General features: G+C 41.5%; 1 protein-coding gene across 2 annotated transcripts in view; it reads right to left on the reverse strand.

Annotated features, from left to right (window-relative positions):
- c19h8orf34 (chromosome 19 C8orf34 homolog) overlaps window positions 1-23,391 on the reverse strand; it is a 64,095-nt gene that overhangs the window by 24,722 nt on the left and 15,982 nt on the right. For both annotated transcript variants that reach the window (XM_037079766.1, XM_037079767.1), the window contains exons 4-8: window positions 21,537-21,656; window positions 21,275-21,303; window positions 20,285-20,448; window positions 16,519-16,685; window positions 343-478 (exon numbers count right to left, since the gene is read on the reverse strand). In XM_037079766.1, the coding sequence (XP_036935661.1) occupies window positions 343-478; window positions 16,519-16,685; window positions 20,285-20,448; window positions 21,275-21,303; window positions 21,537-21,656 (616 nt within the window). The remainder of the gene's footprint in view (window positions 1-342; window positions 479-16,518; window positions 16,686-20,284; window positions 20,449-21,274; window positions 21,304-21,536; window positions 21,657-23,391) is intronic.

The following is a 23,391-nucleotide window of genomic DNA, read 5'->3' on the forward strand; positions in this document are numbered from 1 at the left end:
AAACTCAAACTGTGATGGAACAATGGTAAGTGAATGTTAGCGTAGCTACTATAGAATCTGAAGTGAAGGGTTAATTTCATTGAAAAAAGGAGCAAAGAATGTCACTGAAGGAGAAGATGAGTGATTCACCAGTAAACTTTTGGTAGCACTCATCTGAGTTTCTCCCAACACTTCCTAGGTGTTTTTGTCTGGAACATTAGGTTGCTAACGCTAAGATAATTCCCCAAAATGTCAAACTATTCCCTTAAAGCCCCATAATAAGACACAGATGCTGAAGGACAGTAGAGTAATGATACAAACTCTCTGCTATGGCAACAGATAAAAGGAGGTGAACACATTTACCTGGCACACCTCGAGCAGATGTTGAGTGTGACTTTGGCCTGTGGTTCAGGCTGATAGGAGCTGCGTCCCTGGCTGAATTTACTGCCGGATGGAGCCAAGCCGGTCACACCCTCCATTCTCAGGTCATCCAGGTCCTCTGAGGGCAAGGAAAGGAGAAGGAAACGGAGAAAAGAGGGAGAGAAAACAAGAGAGAGACACGACAGTCATTAATCATACTTTGGCCTGCCTTTTGTCAATAGGATGCCCGGTGATGACAGTGTGCTTTGGGCCAAGAGGAGCAAGTAAGCACATCACAGTAAACAAACATCCTCAGCCCAGTCATGCTGCTGTGCTCCCTCACACGCACCAAAACACACACAGAAGGACAAAAAAACTGTTTTCATCTTCAGCTCTTTGTTACAGGGGAGTGATGTGGAAGGCGCGTTGACAGTGCCGCATTAAGGATGCAGCGCAGAAACAGGAAGCGTACGTTAACAAAGTGAGGAGAAGGGGGACAAAGAACAATAAAGGCAAAAAGGAGAAATAAGGGTTGAGAGGGAGACGGAGAGCTGGAAAAGTTTGGTTTTTGTCTGATCTCTCCCTGTGTCCCAAAGAGCACACACACATAGAGCCTTTCACGGAGTCTCTAAAGAAGTCCATATGTATCAGACACGCCAGCATTGTTCGTCCTAACCTCTCACTCTGTCTGTTTGTGTCTCTGCAGCCACAATGTGAGCATACGCTGACACCCACTTAAAACACACAGATAACAGGTGCAGAGGTCCACGTTTTTTACTTCTCATTTCTGTTAAATAAACAATTTTTGCCTACAGCTGTTTCCTACGTGATAAAATGCTTTCCACATGGAAGAATTTTAAGTTTGAATGTGATACAAGACTAAACAGGATCATCGGCTTATCATGGTAGAGTACTAAATGTTCACGATCAGGACAAAGATCACAACACAGGTTTCTTTAATAGACACTTGGCCAGTGCAATAGCATGAATCAGGGCCAATAGCAAGATTTATGAGCGAACACAAGTGAAGTAGATTCATATGAAGTCAATGTTTTGTGTAGCAACGTGCAGAATTGTAATGGTTTGTTAAGTATAACAGAGGATCAAAAGGGAGAGTCAGAGCCGGCCAGACCATTTTGGTTTTGAGCGCATCCTCAAGAGATAAAACAAACTGCAGTACTTTCCGTGTTTTGAGAATGAATAGCAAGTCAGTGTCTGGACTCTTGCTCGGTTAAACGTGTTGGTCAAGCTTGTCAAACACATGTTGAATCACACAGAACATTCTGACTGGTCACCATAATGATATTTGTCCTGTTCTTCCCATCAGACCAGAAGAATTTCGGTTTTTTGCCAGTGAGGGGGGGGGGCCTTCAGGACATACAGTGTATCCTTGTCTCTTATTGTCATTGTTTCTGCTCTTGTGCACACAATACACTGCAAACAGTTCATGCTCGTCTCTGTGAATCCGTGCGTCGAGTCATCTGAAACCAACATTGATACTTTTCACTTAGAGATCACGTTACCTAGCCCCTAGTTTGAGGGGGAAAAAATGGGCCTCACACCTTGAAAAGGAGAATGCATGACTAATCACCTGGATTAGATTAGATGACACTTACTCATGAGAATTCTCTCTCTGCATCCATCAGCGTGGCGCAGAGCCAAAAAAATCTCACCCGTCTCCTCTGGGTGTCAGGAGCTCAAGTCTGACGAGACAGTCGGTGCTTCAGTCTAATCCACTAATTTGTCTCTCTGTCCTGACCTGAGTATTTGAGCGCAGTCTTGTGTTAATTGATTCTCAGTTTGGATTTTTTCACAAACCACACCGCACAAGAAAAAAAATATAAGAATGAATTAATAAGCAGTCTGAATTTAACACTATTTGTACTGTGGTTTTAGTCATCATAGTGTTTGTGTCAAGAGGATGAATCCTACTTCAGTGATCCTGATCTTTTTCTCTAATGCCTCCATGAGTTCGACATTTTCTGTTTCGAGTTAAATGTCTGAACAAGTACATGTCATGGCATTTGGCAGACCATTGACAAGGAGGGAATTTAGAATGGTGAACAGGGTAAACGTCAAACCAGCAGCACATCAGAATGTTAGTATGCTAAAGATAGCATTAGCATTCAAGCTCTCTTCGTCTTCATGGCTGAAACTGTGTTGTCCTTTAGGGTCAGTTTGCGTTTTCATACTGTTTATATGTAGTGGACTCTGCCACCTTTCTAGCGTCAAACAGCGTTCTGGACTTATTTTCTTCAGAGAAAAGCATGTTTATTTTGTTGTGAAAAAAATATTTCTTAGTTTGTATTATTACCTTATTAATATTGTAAATATTAATTTAATATTCTGTAAATTCTGAGTTAGAATATTTTCTACAAAATTACAACAGTCCCTTAATAAAGACAAAATGTTTCTTGGGTTTGACACTTCGGTCTCATTGCATCCAAGGTTGTCTGAGAGCAACTGTTGTTTTAGTGGTTTGACAAGGACAGATACATTCCAGTAATACCCTTAAGCAGTGCAATATTAAATGTCCCATTCATCACGGTATGCAGTGGAGGGGGTGGGGACACAGAGAGCCACCAGCGACTTTGCCGGTCGTGGGAACTGCTCGACTTCGGGCCTTCACCTTCCCCTCTTTTCTCTTCATCCATTCCCACTTCTCCTCCTGACCATATTCCCTTCTTTTGGCGACTGACTAATGTAGCATGCCAGATTTTCTTTGGGTCATAGCCTGTGATACAAATCATGACTTGACACTTGGAAACGTTTGCTTGTGAGACTGCAGCTTTCATGAAGTACCAAAAGAATAACAGCGCGCGGCTCTGACCCTAAGAGAGCGAACATGACCTCAGTGTACACAGCTGCTTGTCACCTCTCCTACCACTTTGTTTCCTTCTGTCAAGAAAAAACTGACACAATAATGGACAGGAAGGCCTCAGAAAGCCAATTTCAAAAGGTCACTGAGGTAAACAAAGGATTTTATCTGGAGTGTTCTGTGTCTCAATGAAATGTCGGAAGTTGAAACACTGACAAAGAGTCACAATATTTTGCTCTATAGCAACATGTTCCACGCTTGAATCAGTTCCTCCTTTGGCCAGACAACTGAAAAGAGATATTTCCTGACTGTATCAACAGTCACAGATGCAAACAGAAGGTGAAGTGTAACCCCTGATCAGTCCAGTTCATCTTTTCTAAGTGTGTTTGTTTGTGGACACAGATGATATAAAAGAAAAAGGTTACAACAGAGTGTCCTGAAATACTACTTGTTGCTGCTCACTGGCCAAGTTGCAGGTATGGTACTGTTAGCAAGAAGTACTTTCCGACAACGCTTGGATAAATGTTGGGTACAAACATTTATTTTTCTAAATTTAACTCCTCTCCAAGCACAGGCTTTAAGAGCAGTTGCAGCCCTTCATCTGTGCAACAGCAGTCTGAACCTCGGCCATGACAACCATCCATGAGGCTGAGTCAACTTTCTACTGGGGTGGGAGAGGAGACAGATCCGCGTGTCGACACCACATGGTCTCTGAGGAGCGCCTGTATGGAGTGCTAAAGTGATGAATATATGTCTCCTGGGTTGGGGTTTGGGTGTTAGTGTTGTAAATGACTGCTTTTACATGCACATAACCACTGTGATCACATGTTCACACTGTAGCCTGATGAATGTATTTGACTGCAGGAACTTTTTGTTAGTCGTGTGAGTTTTGTTGTCTCAGACAATAAGAAAGAGATATTCGGCCCCAAAGTTTCTGGCAAAAAGTGGGGCCTTTAATTATGCACAAGTAGTTTTCTGTTCTGTCCAGTGAATGTGGACAATTTGACAAGGGTTGCATTTCTACATCATCACAACAATGGTGGCAAGAATATTTCTCCAACAACAAAATCTGTTACAACAAAACTCAAATATTAAAAAACGTAGTCGGATCAACTATTCTCCAATGTAGACTTGTTCACCATGCTGTCATTTCATGTGCAAATTCACAAATCTCCATCCACAAAGAAGATTTCTTGTGTCCAAGTGTCTTTTTCTTCTTCATGTCCACTTTGTCGAACTCATATGACTGAGTGCATACTCTCCAGGTTCACAATAGCTCCCAGCATGCCTCCCACACATTACCACCATGATAAGTTTACAGTGCGTCTCCCGTGAGACCAGTTTACCCTGAGACCATGACAGCCTCCCAGGCCTCTGTCTAGACACAACAAACGTCTGTCCGCACTCGCCCGTTTGTCAGCTCGTCACATTTCCACTCCCCGGGCACCGGGGCAGCCATGCGTGCTCCCCCTGTCTAACGATGAGACATGATAAAATAAAATGGGTCTGAACTGAGGGGTAGGTGGGAGGGGAGGGGATGGAAACTATTCGAGCGATGCAATCCCAACAAAAGGGCCTGAGCGATGAGAAATTCCGTGCCGCAATCGACTCAGTCACAGTAAAGCCAGAAAAGGAGCAGATAAAGTGTTTGTGTGCACCCCTCTCCAAGTTTCCATGTAATTTAATGTTGTTTAGATAGCGACGGGCTGACTGGCTCTGTGCTGCTCTTCGTTCGGCTAAAAACAGAGTTGAAGTCATAATTAGCGCGCTGGCTTCACTAAAAACTTAATATAAGCCTTCCCGGATGATGCGTTGACAGATGTATGAGGTGGAATCACCAGGCGCGTTACCCCACACGTGAAGTGGGGAGACACGCACGCACACACCTCATCATCCTCTGCACCAAATCTGAGACATTTCATCAAGCGCTGTGAGTTATTGTGTCTCATGTCTCACAGTGAAATGATTGAATTTTCCGTTCTTTCAAGAGCAGTGACGACGTCTCGCCACATAACATTAGGCTCTAATTAATAGCCTGTATGTGATAGACGCCTTGCTGCACTCACACATAGAGACCCACATGTGTGAGCAACACAGTAGATTGAGGGGGAAAAAAAAAAAACAAAAAAAAAAACACACACACTCGTACGCGCACACACACGTACTCAACCCAACACTTACAGTGACACTTGCAGACCTCACACTTTTGTTGCCCTCACACATACAACCAGCATTTGCTTTTCATTAAGCCCCGAGCACCAAAGCCTCCACTCGGCGGTTAGTCGACACAGAGACATCTTTGATGTGAGTCGCAGCGGAGACGCATTTGTTTGGCTTTGTAATAAAAACAATATTCCAACTTACGTTTCATAATTATGTCTCGGCACTCGATGGCACCCCTCCTCCCCTCCTGGCCTAAAAATATGCCTGTTAGGCTCCAAGCACCCTACAACTGAGTACAGCAGTAAAAAAAAAAAAAAACTTTGATCAGAATCAGATGGGGACACACATGAGCAGGGTAACATCACAGCTCTGAGGTCTGTGGAAAGTCTTATCACAGACTTTGGTGCAAACCTCCTTTTAACTCACTTTCTAACCGCAAATATTGCAGAGATTAGGACGTGAGTGTAGACACAGCAGAGTCTGGTCTACTCATACTTGGAACTGTTGCTAAAAATTGGTCTACTAGTCTACTGTACTTGGAATTGTTGCTAAAAAATATTTTGAGCTTTAAAAAGCTGCACTGTGTAGTTGTGGGGGAGACATTTTAATTAGAGTGAAGACAAATAAATACTCTCTTCACTTTTACAGACTGAATAAACTGACTAAACAAACAAAAGCAAAAAATGAGTTCAAACTGTTTAATTGTGTTTATATGTGGTGGACCCTTCCACCTTTTCTAGCCTTTAACAGTGTTCAGGGGACCTTGTCTTTCTCTGAGAACAGCTTGTTCACTTAAGTAAAAGATAAATATTTGAGTTTTCATTATAACCTCATTAATGTTGTAAATATTGAAATTCTGTGCTTAAATTTCTTCTTTAAACAGCATATTGCCCTTTTAAGAATGTGTTTTTTAGGCAGTAAAGCAGCTGTCTGGCAGGGTCAAGTCTGCTATCTACAGTTCAAAATGTTGGTTTTTAATGCCTTATAAAAGAATTAAGTAATCCATCAAACGGGAATGTGCCTGTACAAGAAGAGTCTAGAGAGACGTTGGTGACAGAAGAGCAATTTTAACAAAACAAACACAAGTTAACATGAGTGATGGGATAATGTGTTGATGTAATAAGAATGTTTCTCTCCTCTGACTTTTAATGTCTGCAGTTCGTTCAGGAGATCAATGTTACCCTGCTTGTTTGTGATAAACACATAGATACAGCAGTGCACAGCTCTGCATCTACTGATTACACGGCAATTATACATAATGACATCAAGTCTGTAACTCACTTCTCTATTTGTCTCTTAAATTGTAATCTTGCAGTAAACAAGAGCCAAGGGAGCAGTGATGTAAATTTATATATTACGTCCTACTCTTTTAGATAAAGTAATACAATGCTTCTATTCACGGGAGTCCTCTTATCATCCTCGTGTGTCTATCTGCCATCTTCTGCTCGTGTCTTGACTACAGCAGCCACAATACACCATCACTGTCCATTCAGCTGCCTTCCATTCAGATAATCTGCTCAGTCCATCTAAGGCGCTTACACACACACACACACACACACACACACACACACACACACACACACACACACACACACACACACACACACACACACACACACACACACACACAGATATATGTACGCTGGATGGTATTAGGCCATGCTTGGCGTAATGACTACTGCAGGATTTATGGTTTGATCACAGCGGTCTACTTGCCTATTGATAATTGCTTCCAGTAATACCACCGTAATACCACAGCAATTTGCCTCTCGATTAGCGTATCCATCTGCACCCAGGAGACTTTTACAGGCGTCAAATTGGGCGCAGTTAGACTTTTACTGGGGGGGACATTCTTTTCACCATCAGGCCGGCGAAACCCTCAGAGGTGAACCCAGCCCTCTCAAGTCTGCACTTCAAGTGAAAGATTTAGTGCCGAACGCAGCTCACACCACTGACATACATGTTCTCCTCCATCTCCTCCTTTCAATGTACTGTGATGACACTGCTGTGTTGTTGTTGGTTGACATTGTCTCCAGGGCAACTGTTGTGTCTTCAGTTGTTTGAGCGAGGATGCAGGGGGCAAATGGGGGTGATAGGAACGGTCTGTGTGTGTGCTGGCGTCAGGAAGAGTGCGCCTAGTCTGCCAACTCTGGCAGTCCTAATGTTGGCCTAAGGCAGGGTGACGAGCAGAGAACGCCTAGTCCATTCAGGCACATGCAGGGATGTGCACATATTACCGGTCACATTACCACACAGAGGTGAATGATACCCACAATGCTCTTAACAGTGGTGGAAAATAACTAAGAGCGTTTAATCAAGAACAGCACTGCACTTGTACTTTACTTACTATTTGTTTTTTCCAATATGTTTGTTTGACAACTTTACCAGTAACTATGCCAATTATGAATTTACATATAAAACATGATGGGCTTACAGAATACAGTGCATTGTTTAAACCAATAAAAGAATGTAAAATAAACTTGACTTTTGCCAGATTCAACTTAAGGTCCGCAGTGGCTGTGTTTAGGTAAACTCTAGCACATATGCTCTAGATCTAGCACAGCAAAGCTTAACTCTGCACAACAATGTCAGACATACTGCGAACAGGAGAAGGTGGTCCTCAGAAAGCAGCTGTTTGTATCCCTTGTCGATCCAAAAGTTAGAACTCCTGTGTGGTGTCAAAGTCTGTTTCTCTGCTAATATGTGTTCCAACTTACCAGCTGGACTCGAGATGGTTGAAAACCAGCATTTTTTCTACTAGATCAGTCAGCAACAAATCCCTTCACCTTATTAAATCAACAGGGTGTTTTCCTCTGTCTCTTCACAGCTCTGAGATCAGGGTCAAACTGGGATTCTAATGTTTTTGTTTTTGCTTTGGATAGAGGCCAGGCTGCTAGTGGTAGGTCATGTTGCTAATGTTGTGGCACCAACTGTAAAACCCCAGGAAAACGCAAAGAAAAGTGGTAATTTTATCCTTTAACGTTGTGTTTTGGGCGCCTAAACAAACCAAACGCAGACTGAAAACTGAAAATAAAAATGAAAAAAAATATTCAGTCACCACCATCTTCTCTCCAGGTGAACTCTTCCTCGATGTTGGTGAAATAGTATGAAGAATGACTATGTTCCAAAACTCAGGAGAGTTTCACAAAAGGGTTACCATTTAGACATGACCATCTACAGCTATGCTAGTAGCATGCTAACATCCTCGCATTGATGCTGCTAACAAGCTGATGTTAGGCTGCTGAGATACTAGGGGTGTCACGATTCCACAAGTCCTAGTGAATGAATGGGAGAGGAAGGAGGAGCGAAAGGAGTTGCAGTAGTAGGGACAGCAATAAAGAGTACAGTATAGGCTGCAGTTTGGTTGTGAATAAAGGCGACGGCTCCTCAAGATACAGCAAAGCTCACATGTGAAAGGGGTTCACCCCAAAGGCAATCATAAACTTCAGCCCTGGAGGAAATCATCTCCCCTGTGCCTCCCGACCACTGTCTGGGAGCTGAACAGGAATGGTGGGAACAACATGCTATCGTTTGGCTGGATGTAGCTAATAGCTACTGGCTTAGCTAGTAGCTAAGTTAAAGGAGTTTGACCCAAAGCACTTCAACACGTGTGTGTTTTTTTCGGCTTGGCAAGCCGACCAGACGTGACATGGGGGCATGGCAGCATCGATGATTCCATTCTTTTATTCGAAGTTCGAGATTGTGACTTAATTTCGGTCGATTTAAAATCGAGATCGTGACACGCTTATGAGTTACCATGTTCAGCATCTTAGTTTGGCATGCTATCAATTGCTAATCATCACTAAACACAAATTAGAACTAAGGCTAAAGGGAATATCATTACTGTTTGTAGGTATGTGATCAAATTTCCTTCTAGATGTTGAGCTGTTAACTAAAGGGCTTACAGATCATAATGTAGGTAATTCTGATTAATTGATCGATGTTATTTTACATTTCAATGTAGGACTTCACTTGTTATAAACTCTAGTAACAGTGACGTGCTTTCACTTTGAAACAACTCACATCCACATCATTTCTGTTAGATCTTTCTCACAAAAAATGCCAAACATAAAGCAAGAATTTTAATGAGACTTTCTTCATACTCAAAAACAAATATCTGTCATTCCTTTCTGCCATAAAGTTAATAACAGCAGCTTTGCTCTTTCACCACGGAAAGTCATTCAGTAGGATTAAGTAAATTAAGGCCTGAGTTGAAAGGCTAACACCTTCATCACACTCGGAGGTTAAGGCGGTTTACATGAAGCAGATGAACATCTTTCACTTGAGTTTCAGGGTGGCAAAGACCGTGACGTTTGTGACAAGCCCCCTCCAAAAAAAAACAGCAAAAAAAAAAAAACTGTGCTATATAATCGCACCATGTGCTCTGCTTGATCGTGGGAGACACAACGTCCTCAAACAAAAGAGCCACACACGGGCTCTGTAACTCATCCACCAGACACTGCTTTAATTCTGCGTATCAAAGATCAGACATAGCTTTATCATGCCCCCATCCTGTCCCCATCAAATACTCACTGTCACTGTGAATCAGCGAGAGTGGGTAAAGCTATTCTCACGTCCGCCTCTCCTGTTACAGGAATCGTGCCAGAGTGGGCCAACATACCTAAAAAGGATCCGTGGACTCATACAGGGGGGTCTGATGTCTGAAGGTTTCACACTGAGAGAAGCTTTGTTTCTCTAATGCAATGAAAGCGCAACTCTTCTGCACATTTCTTACAATCCAGCCCGATACATCATATATTCATGTTATCTTTGGATACTTTGGAATCAAAGCTTGAATTTAAAATAAAGCTCAGTGGGTCTGAACGATTCTTGACTGAGCAACATGTCCATAAGGAAGAGTGAAGAGTCAGAGTAAGATGACACTCAAAGTACGATCTGACTCTCCATCACACCTCGAGAAGTTTATGTTGAGTTTATGTTTCTTCAGAGGACAACATACAACAAACACTGTCAAAAAATAAACAGGAAAAATAGGTTTGGAGAATTCAGAGTCTCTGAAATGGAATACTTCCACCAAGGATGACGAGCACAGTAACTTTACAGTGATGAACTGGCTAACTCGTCTCATTAACTTACCATAAAATAACACTGCAAGGCTAGAAACAGGGTGTTTCTCCCCACACATTGAACTCGGCTTGTTTCTTATTTCAGATTGGTATAAAGCTGTGGTCTCGCCGCCCAGGGAAAGCTAGAATCTTGACATTTTCCGTGGCTTTAACAAGAACATGTGAGTCATATTCATTTTCAATATGGTTTGGACTGTGGCAAATAACAAGCGCAGGACTAATGAAAACAACTGGGAAAACATGGTGCCATCCCTGAGAGCAGCAAGAGAGAATCAGTAAGACTCTAAGCTGATTTTACTTTCTCCTTTTGGAACAACATGAACAAAACAAATCAACCTTAAGCCCTGTCTTTGGTTTTTATAATTGTATTCATTCTAGACAACTCTGGCTAGCAGTACTGTAAGCCCTTCCAGGAAGATCTTATTATTTTCTCATAAGCTCCTTATCCAGGTGCTGGCAGAAAGACATCCAGTCCTAAAAACCCTCCTGCTCAATATGGAAATGGAGATTAGTTGCTAACTTTCTTTGCATCTCCTGTGCCTGCTTTTATCACGCATCTTACTCTCTAACAGTAGTTGAGAGTTGATACACAGTAGGATAAAATAGTGCTCCTTTCCTGCCTCCCAGTGGATACACAGCAACATGTTTAATGTTCACCGTAGCTCTGAACCCTTTTCTCTTTGTCCTCTGGGGGTTTGAACACGAAAGAATGACTGATCACATCCACACTATGGGACCTTCTCGTTTCTCATTAATGTCACTGCTTTAATTTGGGTGGTGTGGCTTTGTCTGTTCCCCTGCAGCAATCAGCACAACAAGGAGAATTGTAGCCAATTAGCTGGTGTGTTGAACAAAGCTCTGCTTGACTGATAATACAACTACACAGAGACACTCCTCATGTGCTCCTGGAGTTAACTTATATTCCTTTGGGATGAGTATTTATGATCAAGACTGCAATTTACCAACAAAACGCTGTATTCAAGAAGCACGTATGTGTGGGTGCATGAAAATAGATGCAAAAGTCTGTGATTGAATGTGACAAAGTTAAAAGTATGTTTGATGGTTACGGACTTTGCTGAAGGCTTCACAGCCCTGAATCCTAGAGCTTTATCTTACCGCTCTGTCTAATCATTCTGGTTTTGTGACATCTGACAGAAGATTTTTGATTTGGGTTGATAAGTCAGCAGATTTATGGACAAAGCTCGCTCGCCAAACTTTTCTCAATTCAAACTGAAGTTAATGTTGTTTCTTTCAGTGTAGTTTTCTTTAGGGTAAATCATTTAGACTGGAAAGTTAAAAAAACAAACAAACTGTTGATTCGATAATTGGCAGAGCTATCAAACAGGGCATCTACTCCATTGCGTGTCCAGCCATGCCCTGTCTAATCACACTTGCTAGATTACTTTTAACTGAGACACCACTAAAATTAGTTAAATTCATATAACATGAGCACTTTTTGAAGTGCAGGATCACACAGTGCTTCACTAGTAATAAACGCTGAAATATAAGACCATTAAGAGTAAAAAGAACAATAAAACAAAATAAGACATCTAATGACTGTTTTTAAAAGACATAGCAATCTGCCTAAGCTCCTCTTAAGATAGGTCTCACACACACACACACACACACACACACACACACACACACAATGTAATAGCACGTAGCAGACACTAGATGTCATCCTATGCAAATGCTTTAAAAGACAGCCAACAACCTTCGGTGCTGTAGTGAACTGCTGCATGCAAGAGGCCATAAGATTCAACATCTTCCCATGAAGCAATGCACCAAATAGCTTGGTAAGCATGTTATCAATTAACTATTTAAGCTTTGGTAAACCTAAAGTAAAAGATCAGACTGCTTAAAATGGAGTTGGATAGAGACATTGTTACATCATCATCATCTGTGAAAATATTTCCTAAGATAACTGTACACACTGGAGCTGTAATAGATTCTGCGTTTGCTATGTCGTATATTTTAGAGAAAAATCTCTACTTCCACTGATTTACTCCACCCCGGCTGGTGAGAGTCCTTGAGCAAGTCATTGAATCCCTACCAGCTCCAGGAGTGATGCTGAGCAGCTCACCATATGTTTTAACCTTGATGTAGAAAGCAGCAAGGAAAAGATAAATACCTCCTTCAGGGATCAATACACTATCACAGGATCACCATTCCTGCCAAGTTTCATCAGTCATCTCTGGGATGCATTCCGTCACAGCCCCAAAATCTGAGCTAAATTTCTCTTTCTAAAAGAGGCACAGAAATCCTCCTGAGGGTCATTCATTTCTCAAAGTCCACCAGGCCACCACATGCTGCATGTTAGCATTACTTTAATCAACTCTACAGTGGTGAGGCAGGCCACTCACAGTGACAGTCAACACAGCAGCGGTAGTAGTCCCTGTGGAGAGCAGCAGGGCTCGGCCTCGACAGAGGATCAGAGATGATCTTGCTGCTTTTTTCCCTTTGAATTACTGCCCCGGAACATCGTGTAAAAGCCACTGGGAGAATGTGGCTGGAATTCAGAGCTGTGATTAAAGAGGGCCATCACAGATCATCAACAGTCCACTTCATGGCTGTATCTTTCAACATTATATACTATTGTCTTGGGACTGTGATGGGCTGTAATAAATGAATGAATGAAATGAATTGAATGTGGCAGAGTTTAAGGTGTAGTGACAGAAGGTGTATACATACTTTTTACAATATCTAGCAAGCTATCCATCTAACCCCAGCCCGTCCTGTCTCAGAATACCACTTTGTACTAGAGGTGATTTGATAACCCCCTTTACACTTGCCAAACATCACAATTTTTCTAGGAGACCCCCTGGGCTGACAATTCTCCTATATTCTTCTGATTCATGACCATGTTTCACACCTCTTCCCCTTTTAGTAATCATAATCCGTTTCTGGCCCTGAAAAGTGATTAATATGCCACAGATTTATGCAAATTTATATTAGAGTGTGAATTAGTTATTAGAGACAATACTGCTGTTGCATTTAACTTATTTCATTTTCATTCTTTATATGTCAGCAGACTGTAGAGGATAATTTTTCAGGAACAGGACCCTGAGAACCCCCCTTTGGTTTCTAAATCCTCCCTTCATTTGAATTCTCAAGGTTGGCAAGTGTGACACCCGTACTTTCAGCTCAGAGATGCATGCCTGCGACAAGTTAACTACTTAGTCCAATAACTCAATACGTAATTTAAAAAAAAAAAAAAAAAAAAAAGATCACAAAATGTCGAGAAAGGAAATACTCATGTACATGTCTGAATTAAAGTTTTTCCCTCTTTAACCAAACTAAACCGAGCTTTATTGTCTTGTTAACTCACAAAACACACTATGTTCAAACTCCACACCAACAAAATAAAACTCACCAACACAGTCTTGGTTTGTCTTTCCACAATAACATTTATGAATTGAGGATGTTTGCCGACCAAATCAGAGTAAGATGTCAAAATATTCCAGCTCTACACACTGTTTGGTCCCTCTGCCGATACCCCACTCTATCCCCTCTGGCCCCTCATGTCTCTGGTGTCTCCTCCTGTTGTATCTTTTTCTCTGGAGTTGTAGTCCTGGTCTGAACCACTGTAAATCACCTCTGTGATGTATCCCCAGTCTTCTAATTAGTATAGAGAGCTCTCAGAGGCTATGTCTAGTCTCAACCTGGTGTTCATCCATATAAGCTCCCATCAGCATATAGATCCACTTAGCTCCATGGCTATCTGAGCTACTTGCTAACAGCAGCTAGATGCTAAAGCCAAAGACAGACATAAAGAAAGCAGCAGTCAGCAGTTATCCTGGCCCCTATAGTTTTGGAGCTCAAATTCAGTCTTATATGGTGTTTTGATAGTTCATACGCCAAGCAATTAAAAGGCTAGAAGGATAAAAATAGGATAAAAAAACATCTGTTTTAGCTCCAGTCAGTGTAACCTGTACGCCACTCTGCTGTCACACATCAATAAAGACAGGTGACCCTCTGTATGACCCAGATGAAAAGATCCAGCTAACAAGCATGTGCCTCACTGCTGTGACAGCAGAGCAGAGAGCCAACACATCCGTAGATGGTGTGTCACCACAGAGCAGCAGCTCTAAGGAGACTGAAGAGAAGCACTTTAATTGGGGCCCATGTTGTAGACTGAAGGAGATGAAAAAAGACCAGGTTGTGGGTCGTTATCCTTCAAAGAGTTACGGGAGAGGAAATGTAGTGACTTAACAATGAGAAGCTGACATTTCTCAGTATTAGGTTAGATATCAACAATTCTGATGGATTCTTTTGAAGAGCTGCTATTGAACTACATCCGATAAGTGATACTGTGTGGCATAATTTGTGGCAGCTGTTGTGTGGATGACCTTCCTTTACAATGCTGGAATAAGCTACTTTACTCAAGCAGATCACTTCTGCAGGTAAAGATGAAAACACAGCAGAGACAGTAAGTGCGGTGAGCCGAGAGAGAGAGAGAGAGAGAGAGAGAGAGAGAGAGAGAGAGAGAGAGAGAGAGAGAGAGAGAGAGAGAGAGAGAGAGAGAGAGAGAGAGAGAGAGAGAGAGAGAGAGAGAGAGCCTTACCACACAGAATATTTTCAGGTAACATAACAGGGTTAGGGGCTCTCTGACACTCCACTGAATAGAAACAAGACACAAAAATTCCCCTCTCCAACCTCTTTGGCACCATTTCAAGTCAACACATGATGGCGTGAAGGAATGTAAACACACATAACATATATCAAAAGGAGCTTCTTTGTGATTCTTCAGTTGTCAGATAATTGAATGCCTGGACTAACTGGCTGAAAGCATCTGGCCAGACTAAGTAAACAGGAAACGTAGTTTCCTTTACCAGCTACTGTAAAAAGTGCTCCTTAGTACGGGACATAAACTGACTGCTGCTGTTTTGCTCATCCAGCTGCAACATACAGTACGGTATGCACGCCTCTACAGGTCTGCAAGTACCCTCTAAATCCGTTAAAGGAAATTTCCCCCCTTTCATTCCAATAAGCCTTTTTTCTTGATTGCACACTCAGTGAGTGCTGTTACACTTACACCAGAGAATCTTTCTAAACATGGCACATTTGGGTACATGCATACAGCCAGTGAAAGTAAATGGAAAATGGATAACACCACAAGCAACAGTTTTTCCAGCTGTGAAAAAGCAGAAGCCCTAGTACTGCTTTTAAGTCAGTAGGGAGATTTTATCTCAGGCTTTTCTATGATAAATATCTCCCCTCTTTCAATGTTTAATGTTGATGCAATGCGGTGCAAGAAAAAATTATGCCAAATACTTTTTTTTCTTTCTACGACCAAAGCTCTATTGTATCTGCAGTGGTAGTTACTCTTTAAAATGAGAGGTGTCCAAAATGTAACTGTTTTTTTCATTATGTGGGCACAGTGGGCTGAGTGACATTTTTGAATATGCAGGAAGTTAGTCAATTAAGCAAACTTGGGATCCTAGTACTACGGGAGCCCTGAAAGGCAGGTGGAAAATGAAATGCGTATTAAGAAATACTAGTACAACATTTTCTAACTTGTTCTTGAGTCAAAAACACAGGAGAAAACAATTTGATCACACTTGTGTGTATAGTAGTTTGCTTTTGGCCTGTGGTCCAACATTAAGTTGCAGTTTTGGACCTCCACAGGAAAAGGTCTGGGCTATACAATGCTCTTCATGAGAACATGTTCAGAACTGTCATTGTAGTTTCGCTAACAGTCTCTGAAATGCATTTGGAATAATTAATATCAAAGAGATTAATTTTTATCAGAAAAAAAACAAACCCTAATGATCTTTGCAGAGAGGACGAGTCATTAAACGCGAATTGTTACAGCTATAATTTGCTCTCTAGTCATCCTGTCAGTGAGGGATTAGTCAGCTTACTGGTGCACACATTCAACCACACACATTCAAGTTAAATGCAGCAAGCTGTTCTGTGTCCGTGAGGGGGTAAGAAAACAGGTGTCTTTCTCGCACACCAAAAGGGGGCATCTGCTGGCACACACAGAAAGGCGTCGTACACCTGCAGGCAGCTCACTAATCTCAGTGATCTCCAGAAGTGATTCACAGCAGAACATGTTAACACAATTTGTGTAAAATAAATGTGTATGCACGGAACATGTGACGTTACCCAGAAGCTCCATGGCATCGTCCTCGTCCTCCATCTCTTCCTCCGCGATGGAGGGAGCAGGGCTGTGAACCGAATCAAATGAGTCCTGGGACAACATGGCTGCCAGGAGCTTCTTGTGATGCTGCTGTTGCTCCTTGAGTCCTTTGCTCTTTGTTTCCATCTTCAGGCTAGAAGAGACAAACAGAAGAGGGGACAAAAAGCATGAAATCGGTGTTTATTAAGAGATATTAACATTTACACAAATCACTTGTTGCTGATCATTTTCCACACACAGACCCTAAATAGTACTGAAGAACTGAATGTTCTACAATGATCCAAAGTACAGGTACTGAGAAATATACTTACTACAAAAATAGCATGTTTTATAATAACTGTGCTCTTATGGTAATTACATCCTCTTATCCTAACCTTTCAGGCTTTTATCTAAGCTGCCTGAGGTTCAGTACATGTTGTATTTGCCTCGGTTATGTGCAGATGTGTGACTATGTTTAAAGTCTTACAGTTTCACCACTTGTTGCACTTGGCAGCCATTTCATGGCACTTGAAGGACAAAACACCATACAATCATTTCAAGTGCCATGTACGTGCAGAACACCTTGCTGTACTGTAAATGGTTAGCAGGGAGAAGATCAGAGGGGATAATAGCTCTGAATGAGCAACACTAACCAAAAAATAATAGCAGATTTTTTAGACGATGTGGGGTTAAGAAGAAGAGGTTTTGACATGAGGTGCCAAAAGCATCCCCTGTAGTTTTTATTCAGCAGGAGAGCAAATGATCAAATTCAAGGTATTAAACAAAGATGAAATGGATGACATGCAGGGGGAGAACTTATTGTTTTAATCTTTAAATCATAAAGGAAAGCACAGGGAGAAGCAGTCATGAAATGTTTATACACATCTGCTTCACTTAATGTGGCTAAAATCTAGTAATGAAAAAAGAATGCAACTGTTTACCATATGCTTTCTGTTTCCTGACACTTAATCTTCATATATTCATACACTGTGTTTGTTCATAAAAGCTAATATACCGTCATACTGTGGCCATAGATATAGGCAACAGCATGCAGCTCTGGAAATCTACTAGTTTTCTGCAGAATCCATTCCTGTTTATGCATTAGCACTCATCACCACATAGCTTACAGTTCCCAGGCTGCCTCCTGGGCTGCTTTAAATTAAAAATGAAACATGGATAGAAAGAAAATCAAGTTCTTCTGATTTTTTTTTCCCAAATTCATTTCTCAGTTGAAATTGTGGTGCATCTGTCTAAGCCTGGATCATGGAGAACGGCTAAAAAATGACCAAGTTAAAGCTGATGTTACATTTATGAAGCCTGACTTCTGCGATACCTCTATATTGGAGAACTTAATTTCCATATCCCACAGGCTGAGGGCATGGATTAGAGCAGCGGAAGAGTATTAATTTGATTCTAATCTTAGTTTAATGACTTCTATTTACAGTTAATGGAGAAGGGTCAGAAGATGACAGATATTGCTTCATACTGTCTGCATGGTATTTCTGTGATAATTAAATCTGCCAGCATGGACAAGGCAAGGTGGTTAGTGTGATATTAGACTTTAGACTTTTATTCATCCCACAACGGGGAAAATTCACTTGTGACAGTAGCAGGTAGACAGACATAAAGTAAGTGCAAGAAAAAAAATGTGCATTATATACATTTAAATGAAGTGTAAAAGTATTGCCTTGTTGAAGGCTGGATACATAAATAAATACAGTGTTTGAAATAAACAGACTCAGTGTGTAAGTAAAACATATATGTAAAACATAAATGAATAAATAAAATAACAAAAATTAGAAAATACATGTGATGTCTTCCAAAACTCTGTCAACTGTTCGGGAAAAAAGTTGAACATTTTCCGGTAGTTGGAATCATCCACATTATGGGCTCACATCTCGTATGAAAATCTCTGGCTCTGGTATAAATCAGTCATTTAAGACAATAAATACAAAATCACAGCAGGTGTTGGCCACAAAGCTGGCTTTCCCTTGCTATTTCCATATCCTGATCTTTCCCTGTTATTATGTAAAATAATGAATCAGGATCCAGTCTTGTTTCAAGAAAGAATGTACGGATATAACAGGAATGTTAGGAAAGACAGAAGTACAGTTTATTGCAGTGGCAGACATGAGATGGGGAAGTCCCATTCCACTGGACAGACTCTGTCAAAATAAGCCATTTCCTTGACTATACTTCTGCCACAGTTGCATCTGATTTCCCATGTGCCCCTTGCACTTATCTTTCCTGACTTTGCAGCCAATCATACAGAAAGTCACCAACGCCACCTGTCAGCTCTCCTTATGCTCCACAGTGACAGGTGGGCTAGAATGAGGGTCAGAGGCAAGAAGATCGAAAATGAAAACAAGTAAACTTACCAAAAGTGAGAAAAGAGAGATGGACTGGTTTGACGAATAAGGTCAGATACATGACTCTAGACTGAAAGTGTATGAGCACCGGCAGGGATGGCCTTTTAAGGCTCAGATGGGATTTTAAGCGAGGACAGTACTGGTCTTTGCCAGTTTTCCACTTTGTCAGAGTGTTCATTTTGATCTCATCTCATCCAAATTATAAAACCAAACCAAATCTTTCTTTTAATATGATCTTAAATTAATTGTCTGACACTCTTGGCCACTCTCTAGACAAAATCTAGAAAATAGCCCTTTCTCAGCCACATTGTATTTGTTTTCTTTGCCCACCTCCAAACTTCCCACGCCCCCCCTTCCTTGGGAAGCGAGCCTCAGTTTGGATTCCTCTACTTTACACTATATCCTCACCTTGAGCAAAACAAAAAGCAAATGTATTTATGTTTTTCCTGATCTACCTATTTTTTACTTCATGGCTCAGCCAGAAAAAGCAGTTCAGAGAATATGAAAGCGATCTCAATCCCAAAACCGGATTTGAAGTGGGAGCAAGTTCCCCGTAAACGCAATTCAGAGTTGATATAAATGTCTGCTGGATGAGCCAAATACTCCTCCGGTTGATGAGAGAAGGAGCTGTGATTATTTTGGGCTGCATCAGTCCAATGTTTCTCACACTCATAGGTAAACAAGAAACATCTCATTTACAAACACACACACAGAGCAGAGCTCATCAGTAGGCCCGCACACACATCCCTATCTTCCAGCTCAGACTTCTAACTAAGTGATTTCTTCCCATAATCCACCCATACGGTAAGCTAATGAGATTAACACTGTGTGTATGTCAGCTCAGGCCCCACATGATTTATGGTTTTATATCCAATCCTCCTCTAATTAGTCACATCAGCAGCTGCGGTGCACGTGACATGCACGCGCACTCTCTCACACACACACAGCAATAGTAACATCTAAGAGGTAGCAGGCTATTTGGAACTATGTGTTGGGGTGAAAAAAACCTCCTGAGCAAGTGACAAACAAACAATTTAACAATTCAATACATGACGCAGTAATTTTTTTCAAAGACAGGCCATTTTTAAAATAACAAGCACAAAATTCCTCTGGCCTTGAGCGCACAGAAATGAGGTTAGCTTTAATTTGAAATTGGGTTGAAGCAGTATCATGGCAGGCATGTTTGATCACGCCTTTGAAATGGGATTATCAACCCCATTCAGATGGGCACTCCTCAGGCAGCACAGTTCGAAGTCTACCTCCTCATTTTAGAGAGGCAACAATAGCTTGGTGAACTTTCTTGAAGTTTTAAACTATTTTTTGTTCATTGAAATGATTCACACACGCACACACGCGCACACACACACACACATATAATGCCAACCTCCCGGCAGGGCTGCTGTCTCCACTCCAGCACACTTCAGTTTTAGCCCGAGGGACAGGGGGATGCAGCATCTCAGCAGCCAGCGGGTCTGCGTCCTCTTCTGACCGACCGACCCATTCCCCCACCACTCGAGGGCGCAGCACTGAATTGTAGCCTCCCAAGTTCTAAAAGAGAAATAAAGGAATGATAAGAGGCAAAACAATAGACTGGAGAGGGCACACAGAGAGAAAAAGATGCTGATTTAAAATGAAAAAGAGCACAGTGGTGCAAACTTTATTTGAACACAATGGACTTTTAAAGTGCACCACATTATTGTCTGAGATCTGTCTCACTACTATTCTGCTCCCAAAGCCGGCTGATGCCCATTTACAACTCTACTCAATACAAAAAGTAAAGATGTGTCAGTTTGACTTTGGCTTAATTCAGGAGAGTATCAAATGCTATTGTCTGTGCATGATCAGAGCAGGTGTTTAGTATTCACTCCCTGTACCGTCCCACAGAAAGGAGGGAAAATCTCTGGGCTGAGAGCCAAGGACGCTGGACATATACTGCTGCTGCACTGAGCAAAAAGTTAAGTCCCTGTCAAAACATATGCTGTGTCTCTCACACAGGTCCATCTTTTCCAAACCGCTCAGTGCGTGTCCAGCCTGGGCAGTCGCTGCACTATTGTGTTGGGAGAGAATTGGGGCCAGACGAGGACAAAAAGACGGAGCTCAGACAAAGCTTTGCGCAGAGGATGCACACTGGAGATGGAGGACATGCTTACTGAAGTATCACTCTCGCATATCACTCCCAGGAGATAGCTGTTCATCATCAGAAAAAGAGCTGTGCTGCTCTGTCAACCAAGTGAAAGTTATGAAACATGGCTTCTGTCTGATGTAGCGTGAGTGATGCTGCAGAGTGATGAGTGACAAGAGCTCCATTTCCACATGACAGTAATGCCAGTGTGTATATGAGATTAATAAGGACTCTGGTCTCATTAGTGTCTACCTGATCGAGCTCATCAGAGATGGCGATGCCTGCAAAGAGAAGAACGTGGTTTAAAGCACAGAAAAGCATCTAATACGGTTCAAAATCCCAGCTAAGACAGATTCTGAGCTTAGTGGTGGGCTTGTAAGATTAGCTGCTTGATCTGGTTTTCTCTCAGGATTTACAGTGACATTTACAGAAAGGTCTACACTTAATTTCTGTATGTTAAAATGTATTAAGCACAGCTCAGATTGTGTGTGCATGCCAGGCAGCAGCCACTTACTGCGTGACAGACTCTCTAGGGCCTTGCCCAGCTTCTTGCTCTCCTGCAGGATGTGGTTAAGCTCGTCAAAGTCCCGGCTCTCCCTCCAGTCCCAGGCTGGGCACTCGATTGACCGCGGCACTGGACATTACAAACAGATGCAGACAAGACTTTCACATTCATTTTAAAATAGTACTGAAAGTATCATGTATTAATGTATTAAAATGTGATCTGGATAATACAGGATCCAATCATGCATTTGCATTAACAACTGATCATTTTTAATGTCTTCTCGTTATCCACACTGCGATCAGATCTCTGTTCTCAAGATGAAAATCTGAGAATGAGTAATTTGAAGTGGAGGCAAATCAGCCCCAGACTCCTTTCAAAATAATCAGTGTTTTTGAGTTGAGAAGTTAGGGGAACCACTATAAAGTTTGTGATACATCGTATGTGACAGATTCTTGATTATTTGTTCCTTCTTGTAAATCAGGCACACACATTTTTTGTAAAAAAATAAAATATCAGTTTGTTCCAGTGTGTAGACTACCCTGTGAATAGATCATTTACATGCCTTCTTAAAGCAGATAAGTAGCACAGATTACTAAATTCTTACTGAATATCATATTTCACCTGTACGTATGTTAGATAAATCATCTTATGGTGCTTCAATGGCACAGGATAGACAGTCAGAAAATGTGTTTCTTGCATCTCTCTCACTTGCTAAATTTAAAACAACAACTTATATTTAATAAGCTAAAACTTTTGCTAAAACTCCCACAGATTTCATTAAATCACCTCCTATCAACAAATGCCAAAAATCACCATTGTTATGCTCTGTAGCAGCATTTACAGCAAACCACATCAGTGCTGAACTCACTGAACAATGCATTTCCTTTGACTATCCTACTTCAAAAAGGTAAAAGTATATGAATTATACATAAAGGTCAACTTGTGTTTCACCAGTTAAATGCTTTTAATGTGAAGCTACAGCAGTTGGAAATGTTCGGTTTGCATTCGCAGTAAAATTCAGACAGCACTCTACAGACAGTGAGTGTCTTTTCTTGTGACAGCACCGCTGATACCTGGTCCACCGGCTTTTTACAAGCAAACTAGCCAGTGGGAACATTTGGTCACCGCTGCAACCCTAGAACGTCATGCTTTTTTGGGACCGTCTGAGCACAATGTGCACCAGACTAGTTCCAGATACGGTCCAACAATTCCAAGCTAATTCTGATCATGAAGCATTTACACCTTGCATAAACATGTACTTCTACAGATCACATTTTAATACCAGGAGTAAATAGGATGAATTTGTTTGACTAAAGATTAACAGTTACAATGACAAACACATTTTTTGAACAATAAAAAGTGCAGAATAAACAACCACAGTGTTGTTCTATCTGTAAAAGCCACATATTGTGAATCAGCGCAGTATGGAGTGGAAACACGAGCAGAAAAGTCAACATTTGTCTTTCAGAAGCGCAGGGCTCAGTGGGTGTCGGCCAAGGGACAGTGTCTGTCAGTCTCTTTGATTAACATTCAAAAATAAGTCAAGCAGGAGCAGGAAATGACCCACATACTGTCCTGACATCCTGCCCACATGTCCTCTAGCAGCATCCCTCAGCTTCTATATGATGGTTAATTTATAAACTGACAGACATTATTTATAGACAGACAGAGTGATATTCTTTTATGGGAGAGGGATTACTCCGAGTTCATCCATATCTAACATTCTTATGCTCTGACATAGCTGAATTTAAATTAACATGAAAAATCACTAGTGGGTTATGATTAGATGCCAAACAAATGTACTGGTTGTCTACCACACTGCCTGAACAGACATGCTGACTTTAACATAATGTAAAGGACTTTT

This window comes from Acanthopagrus latus, chromosome 19 (genome assembly GCF_904848185.1).
Source record: "Acanthopagrus latus isolate v.2019 chromosome 19, fAcaLat1.1, whole genome shotgun sequence".
Lineage (NCBI taxonomy): Eukaryota > Metazoa > Chordata > Actinopteri > Spariformes > Sparidae > Acanthopagrus > Acanthopagrus latus.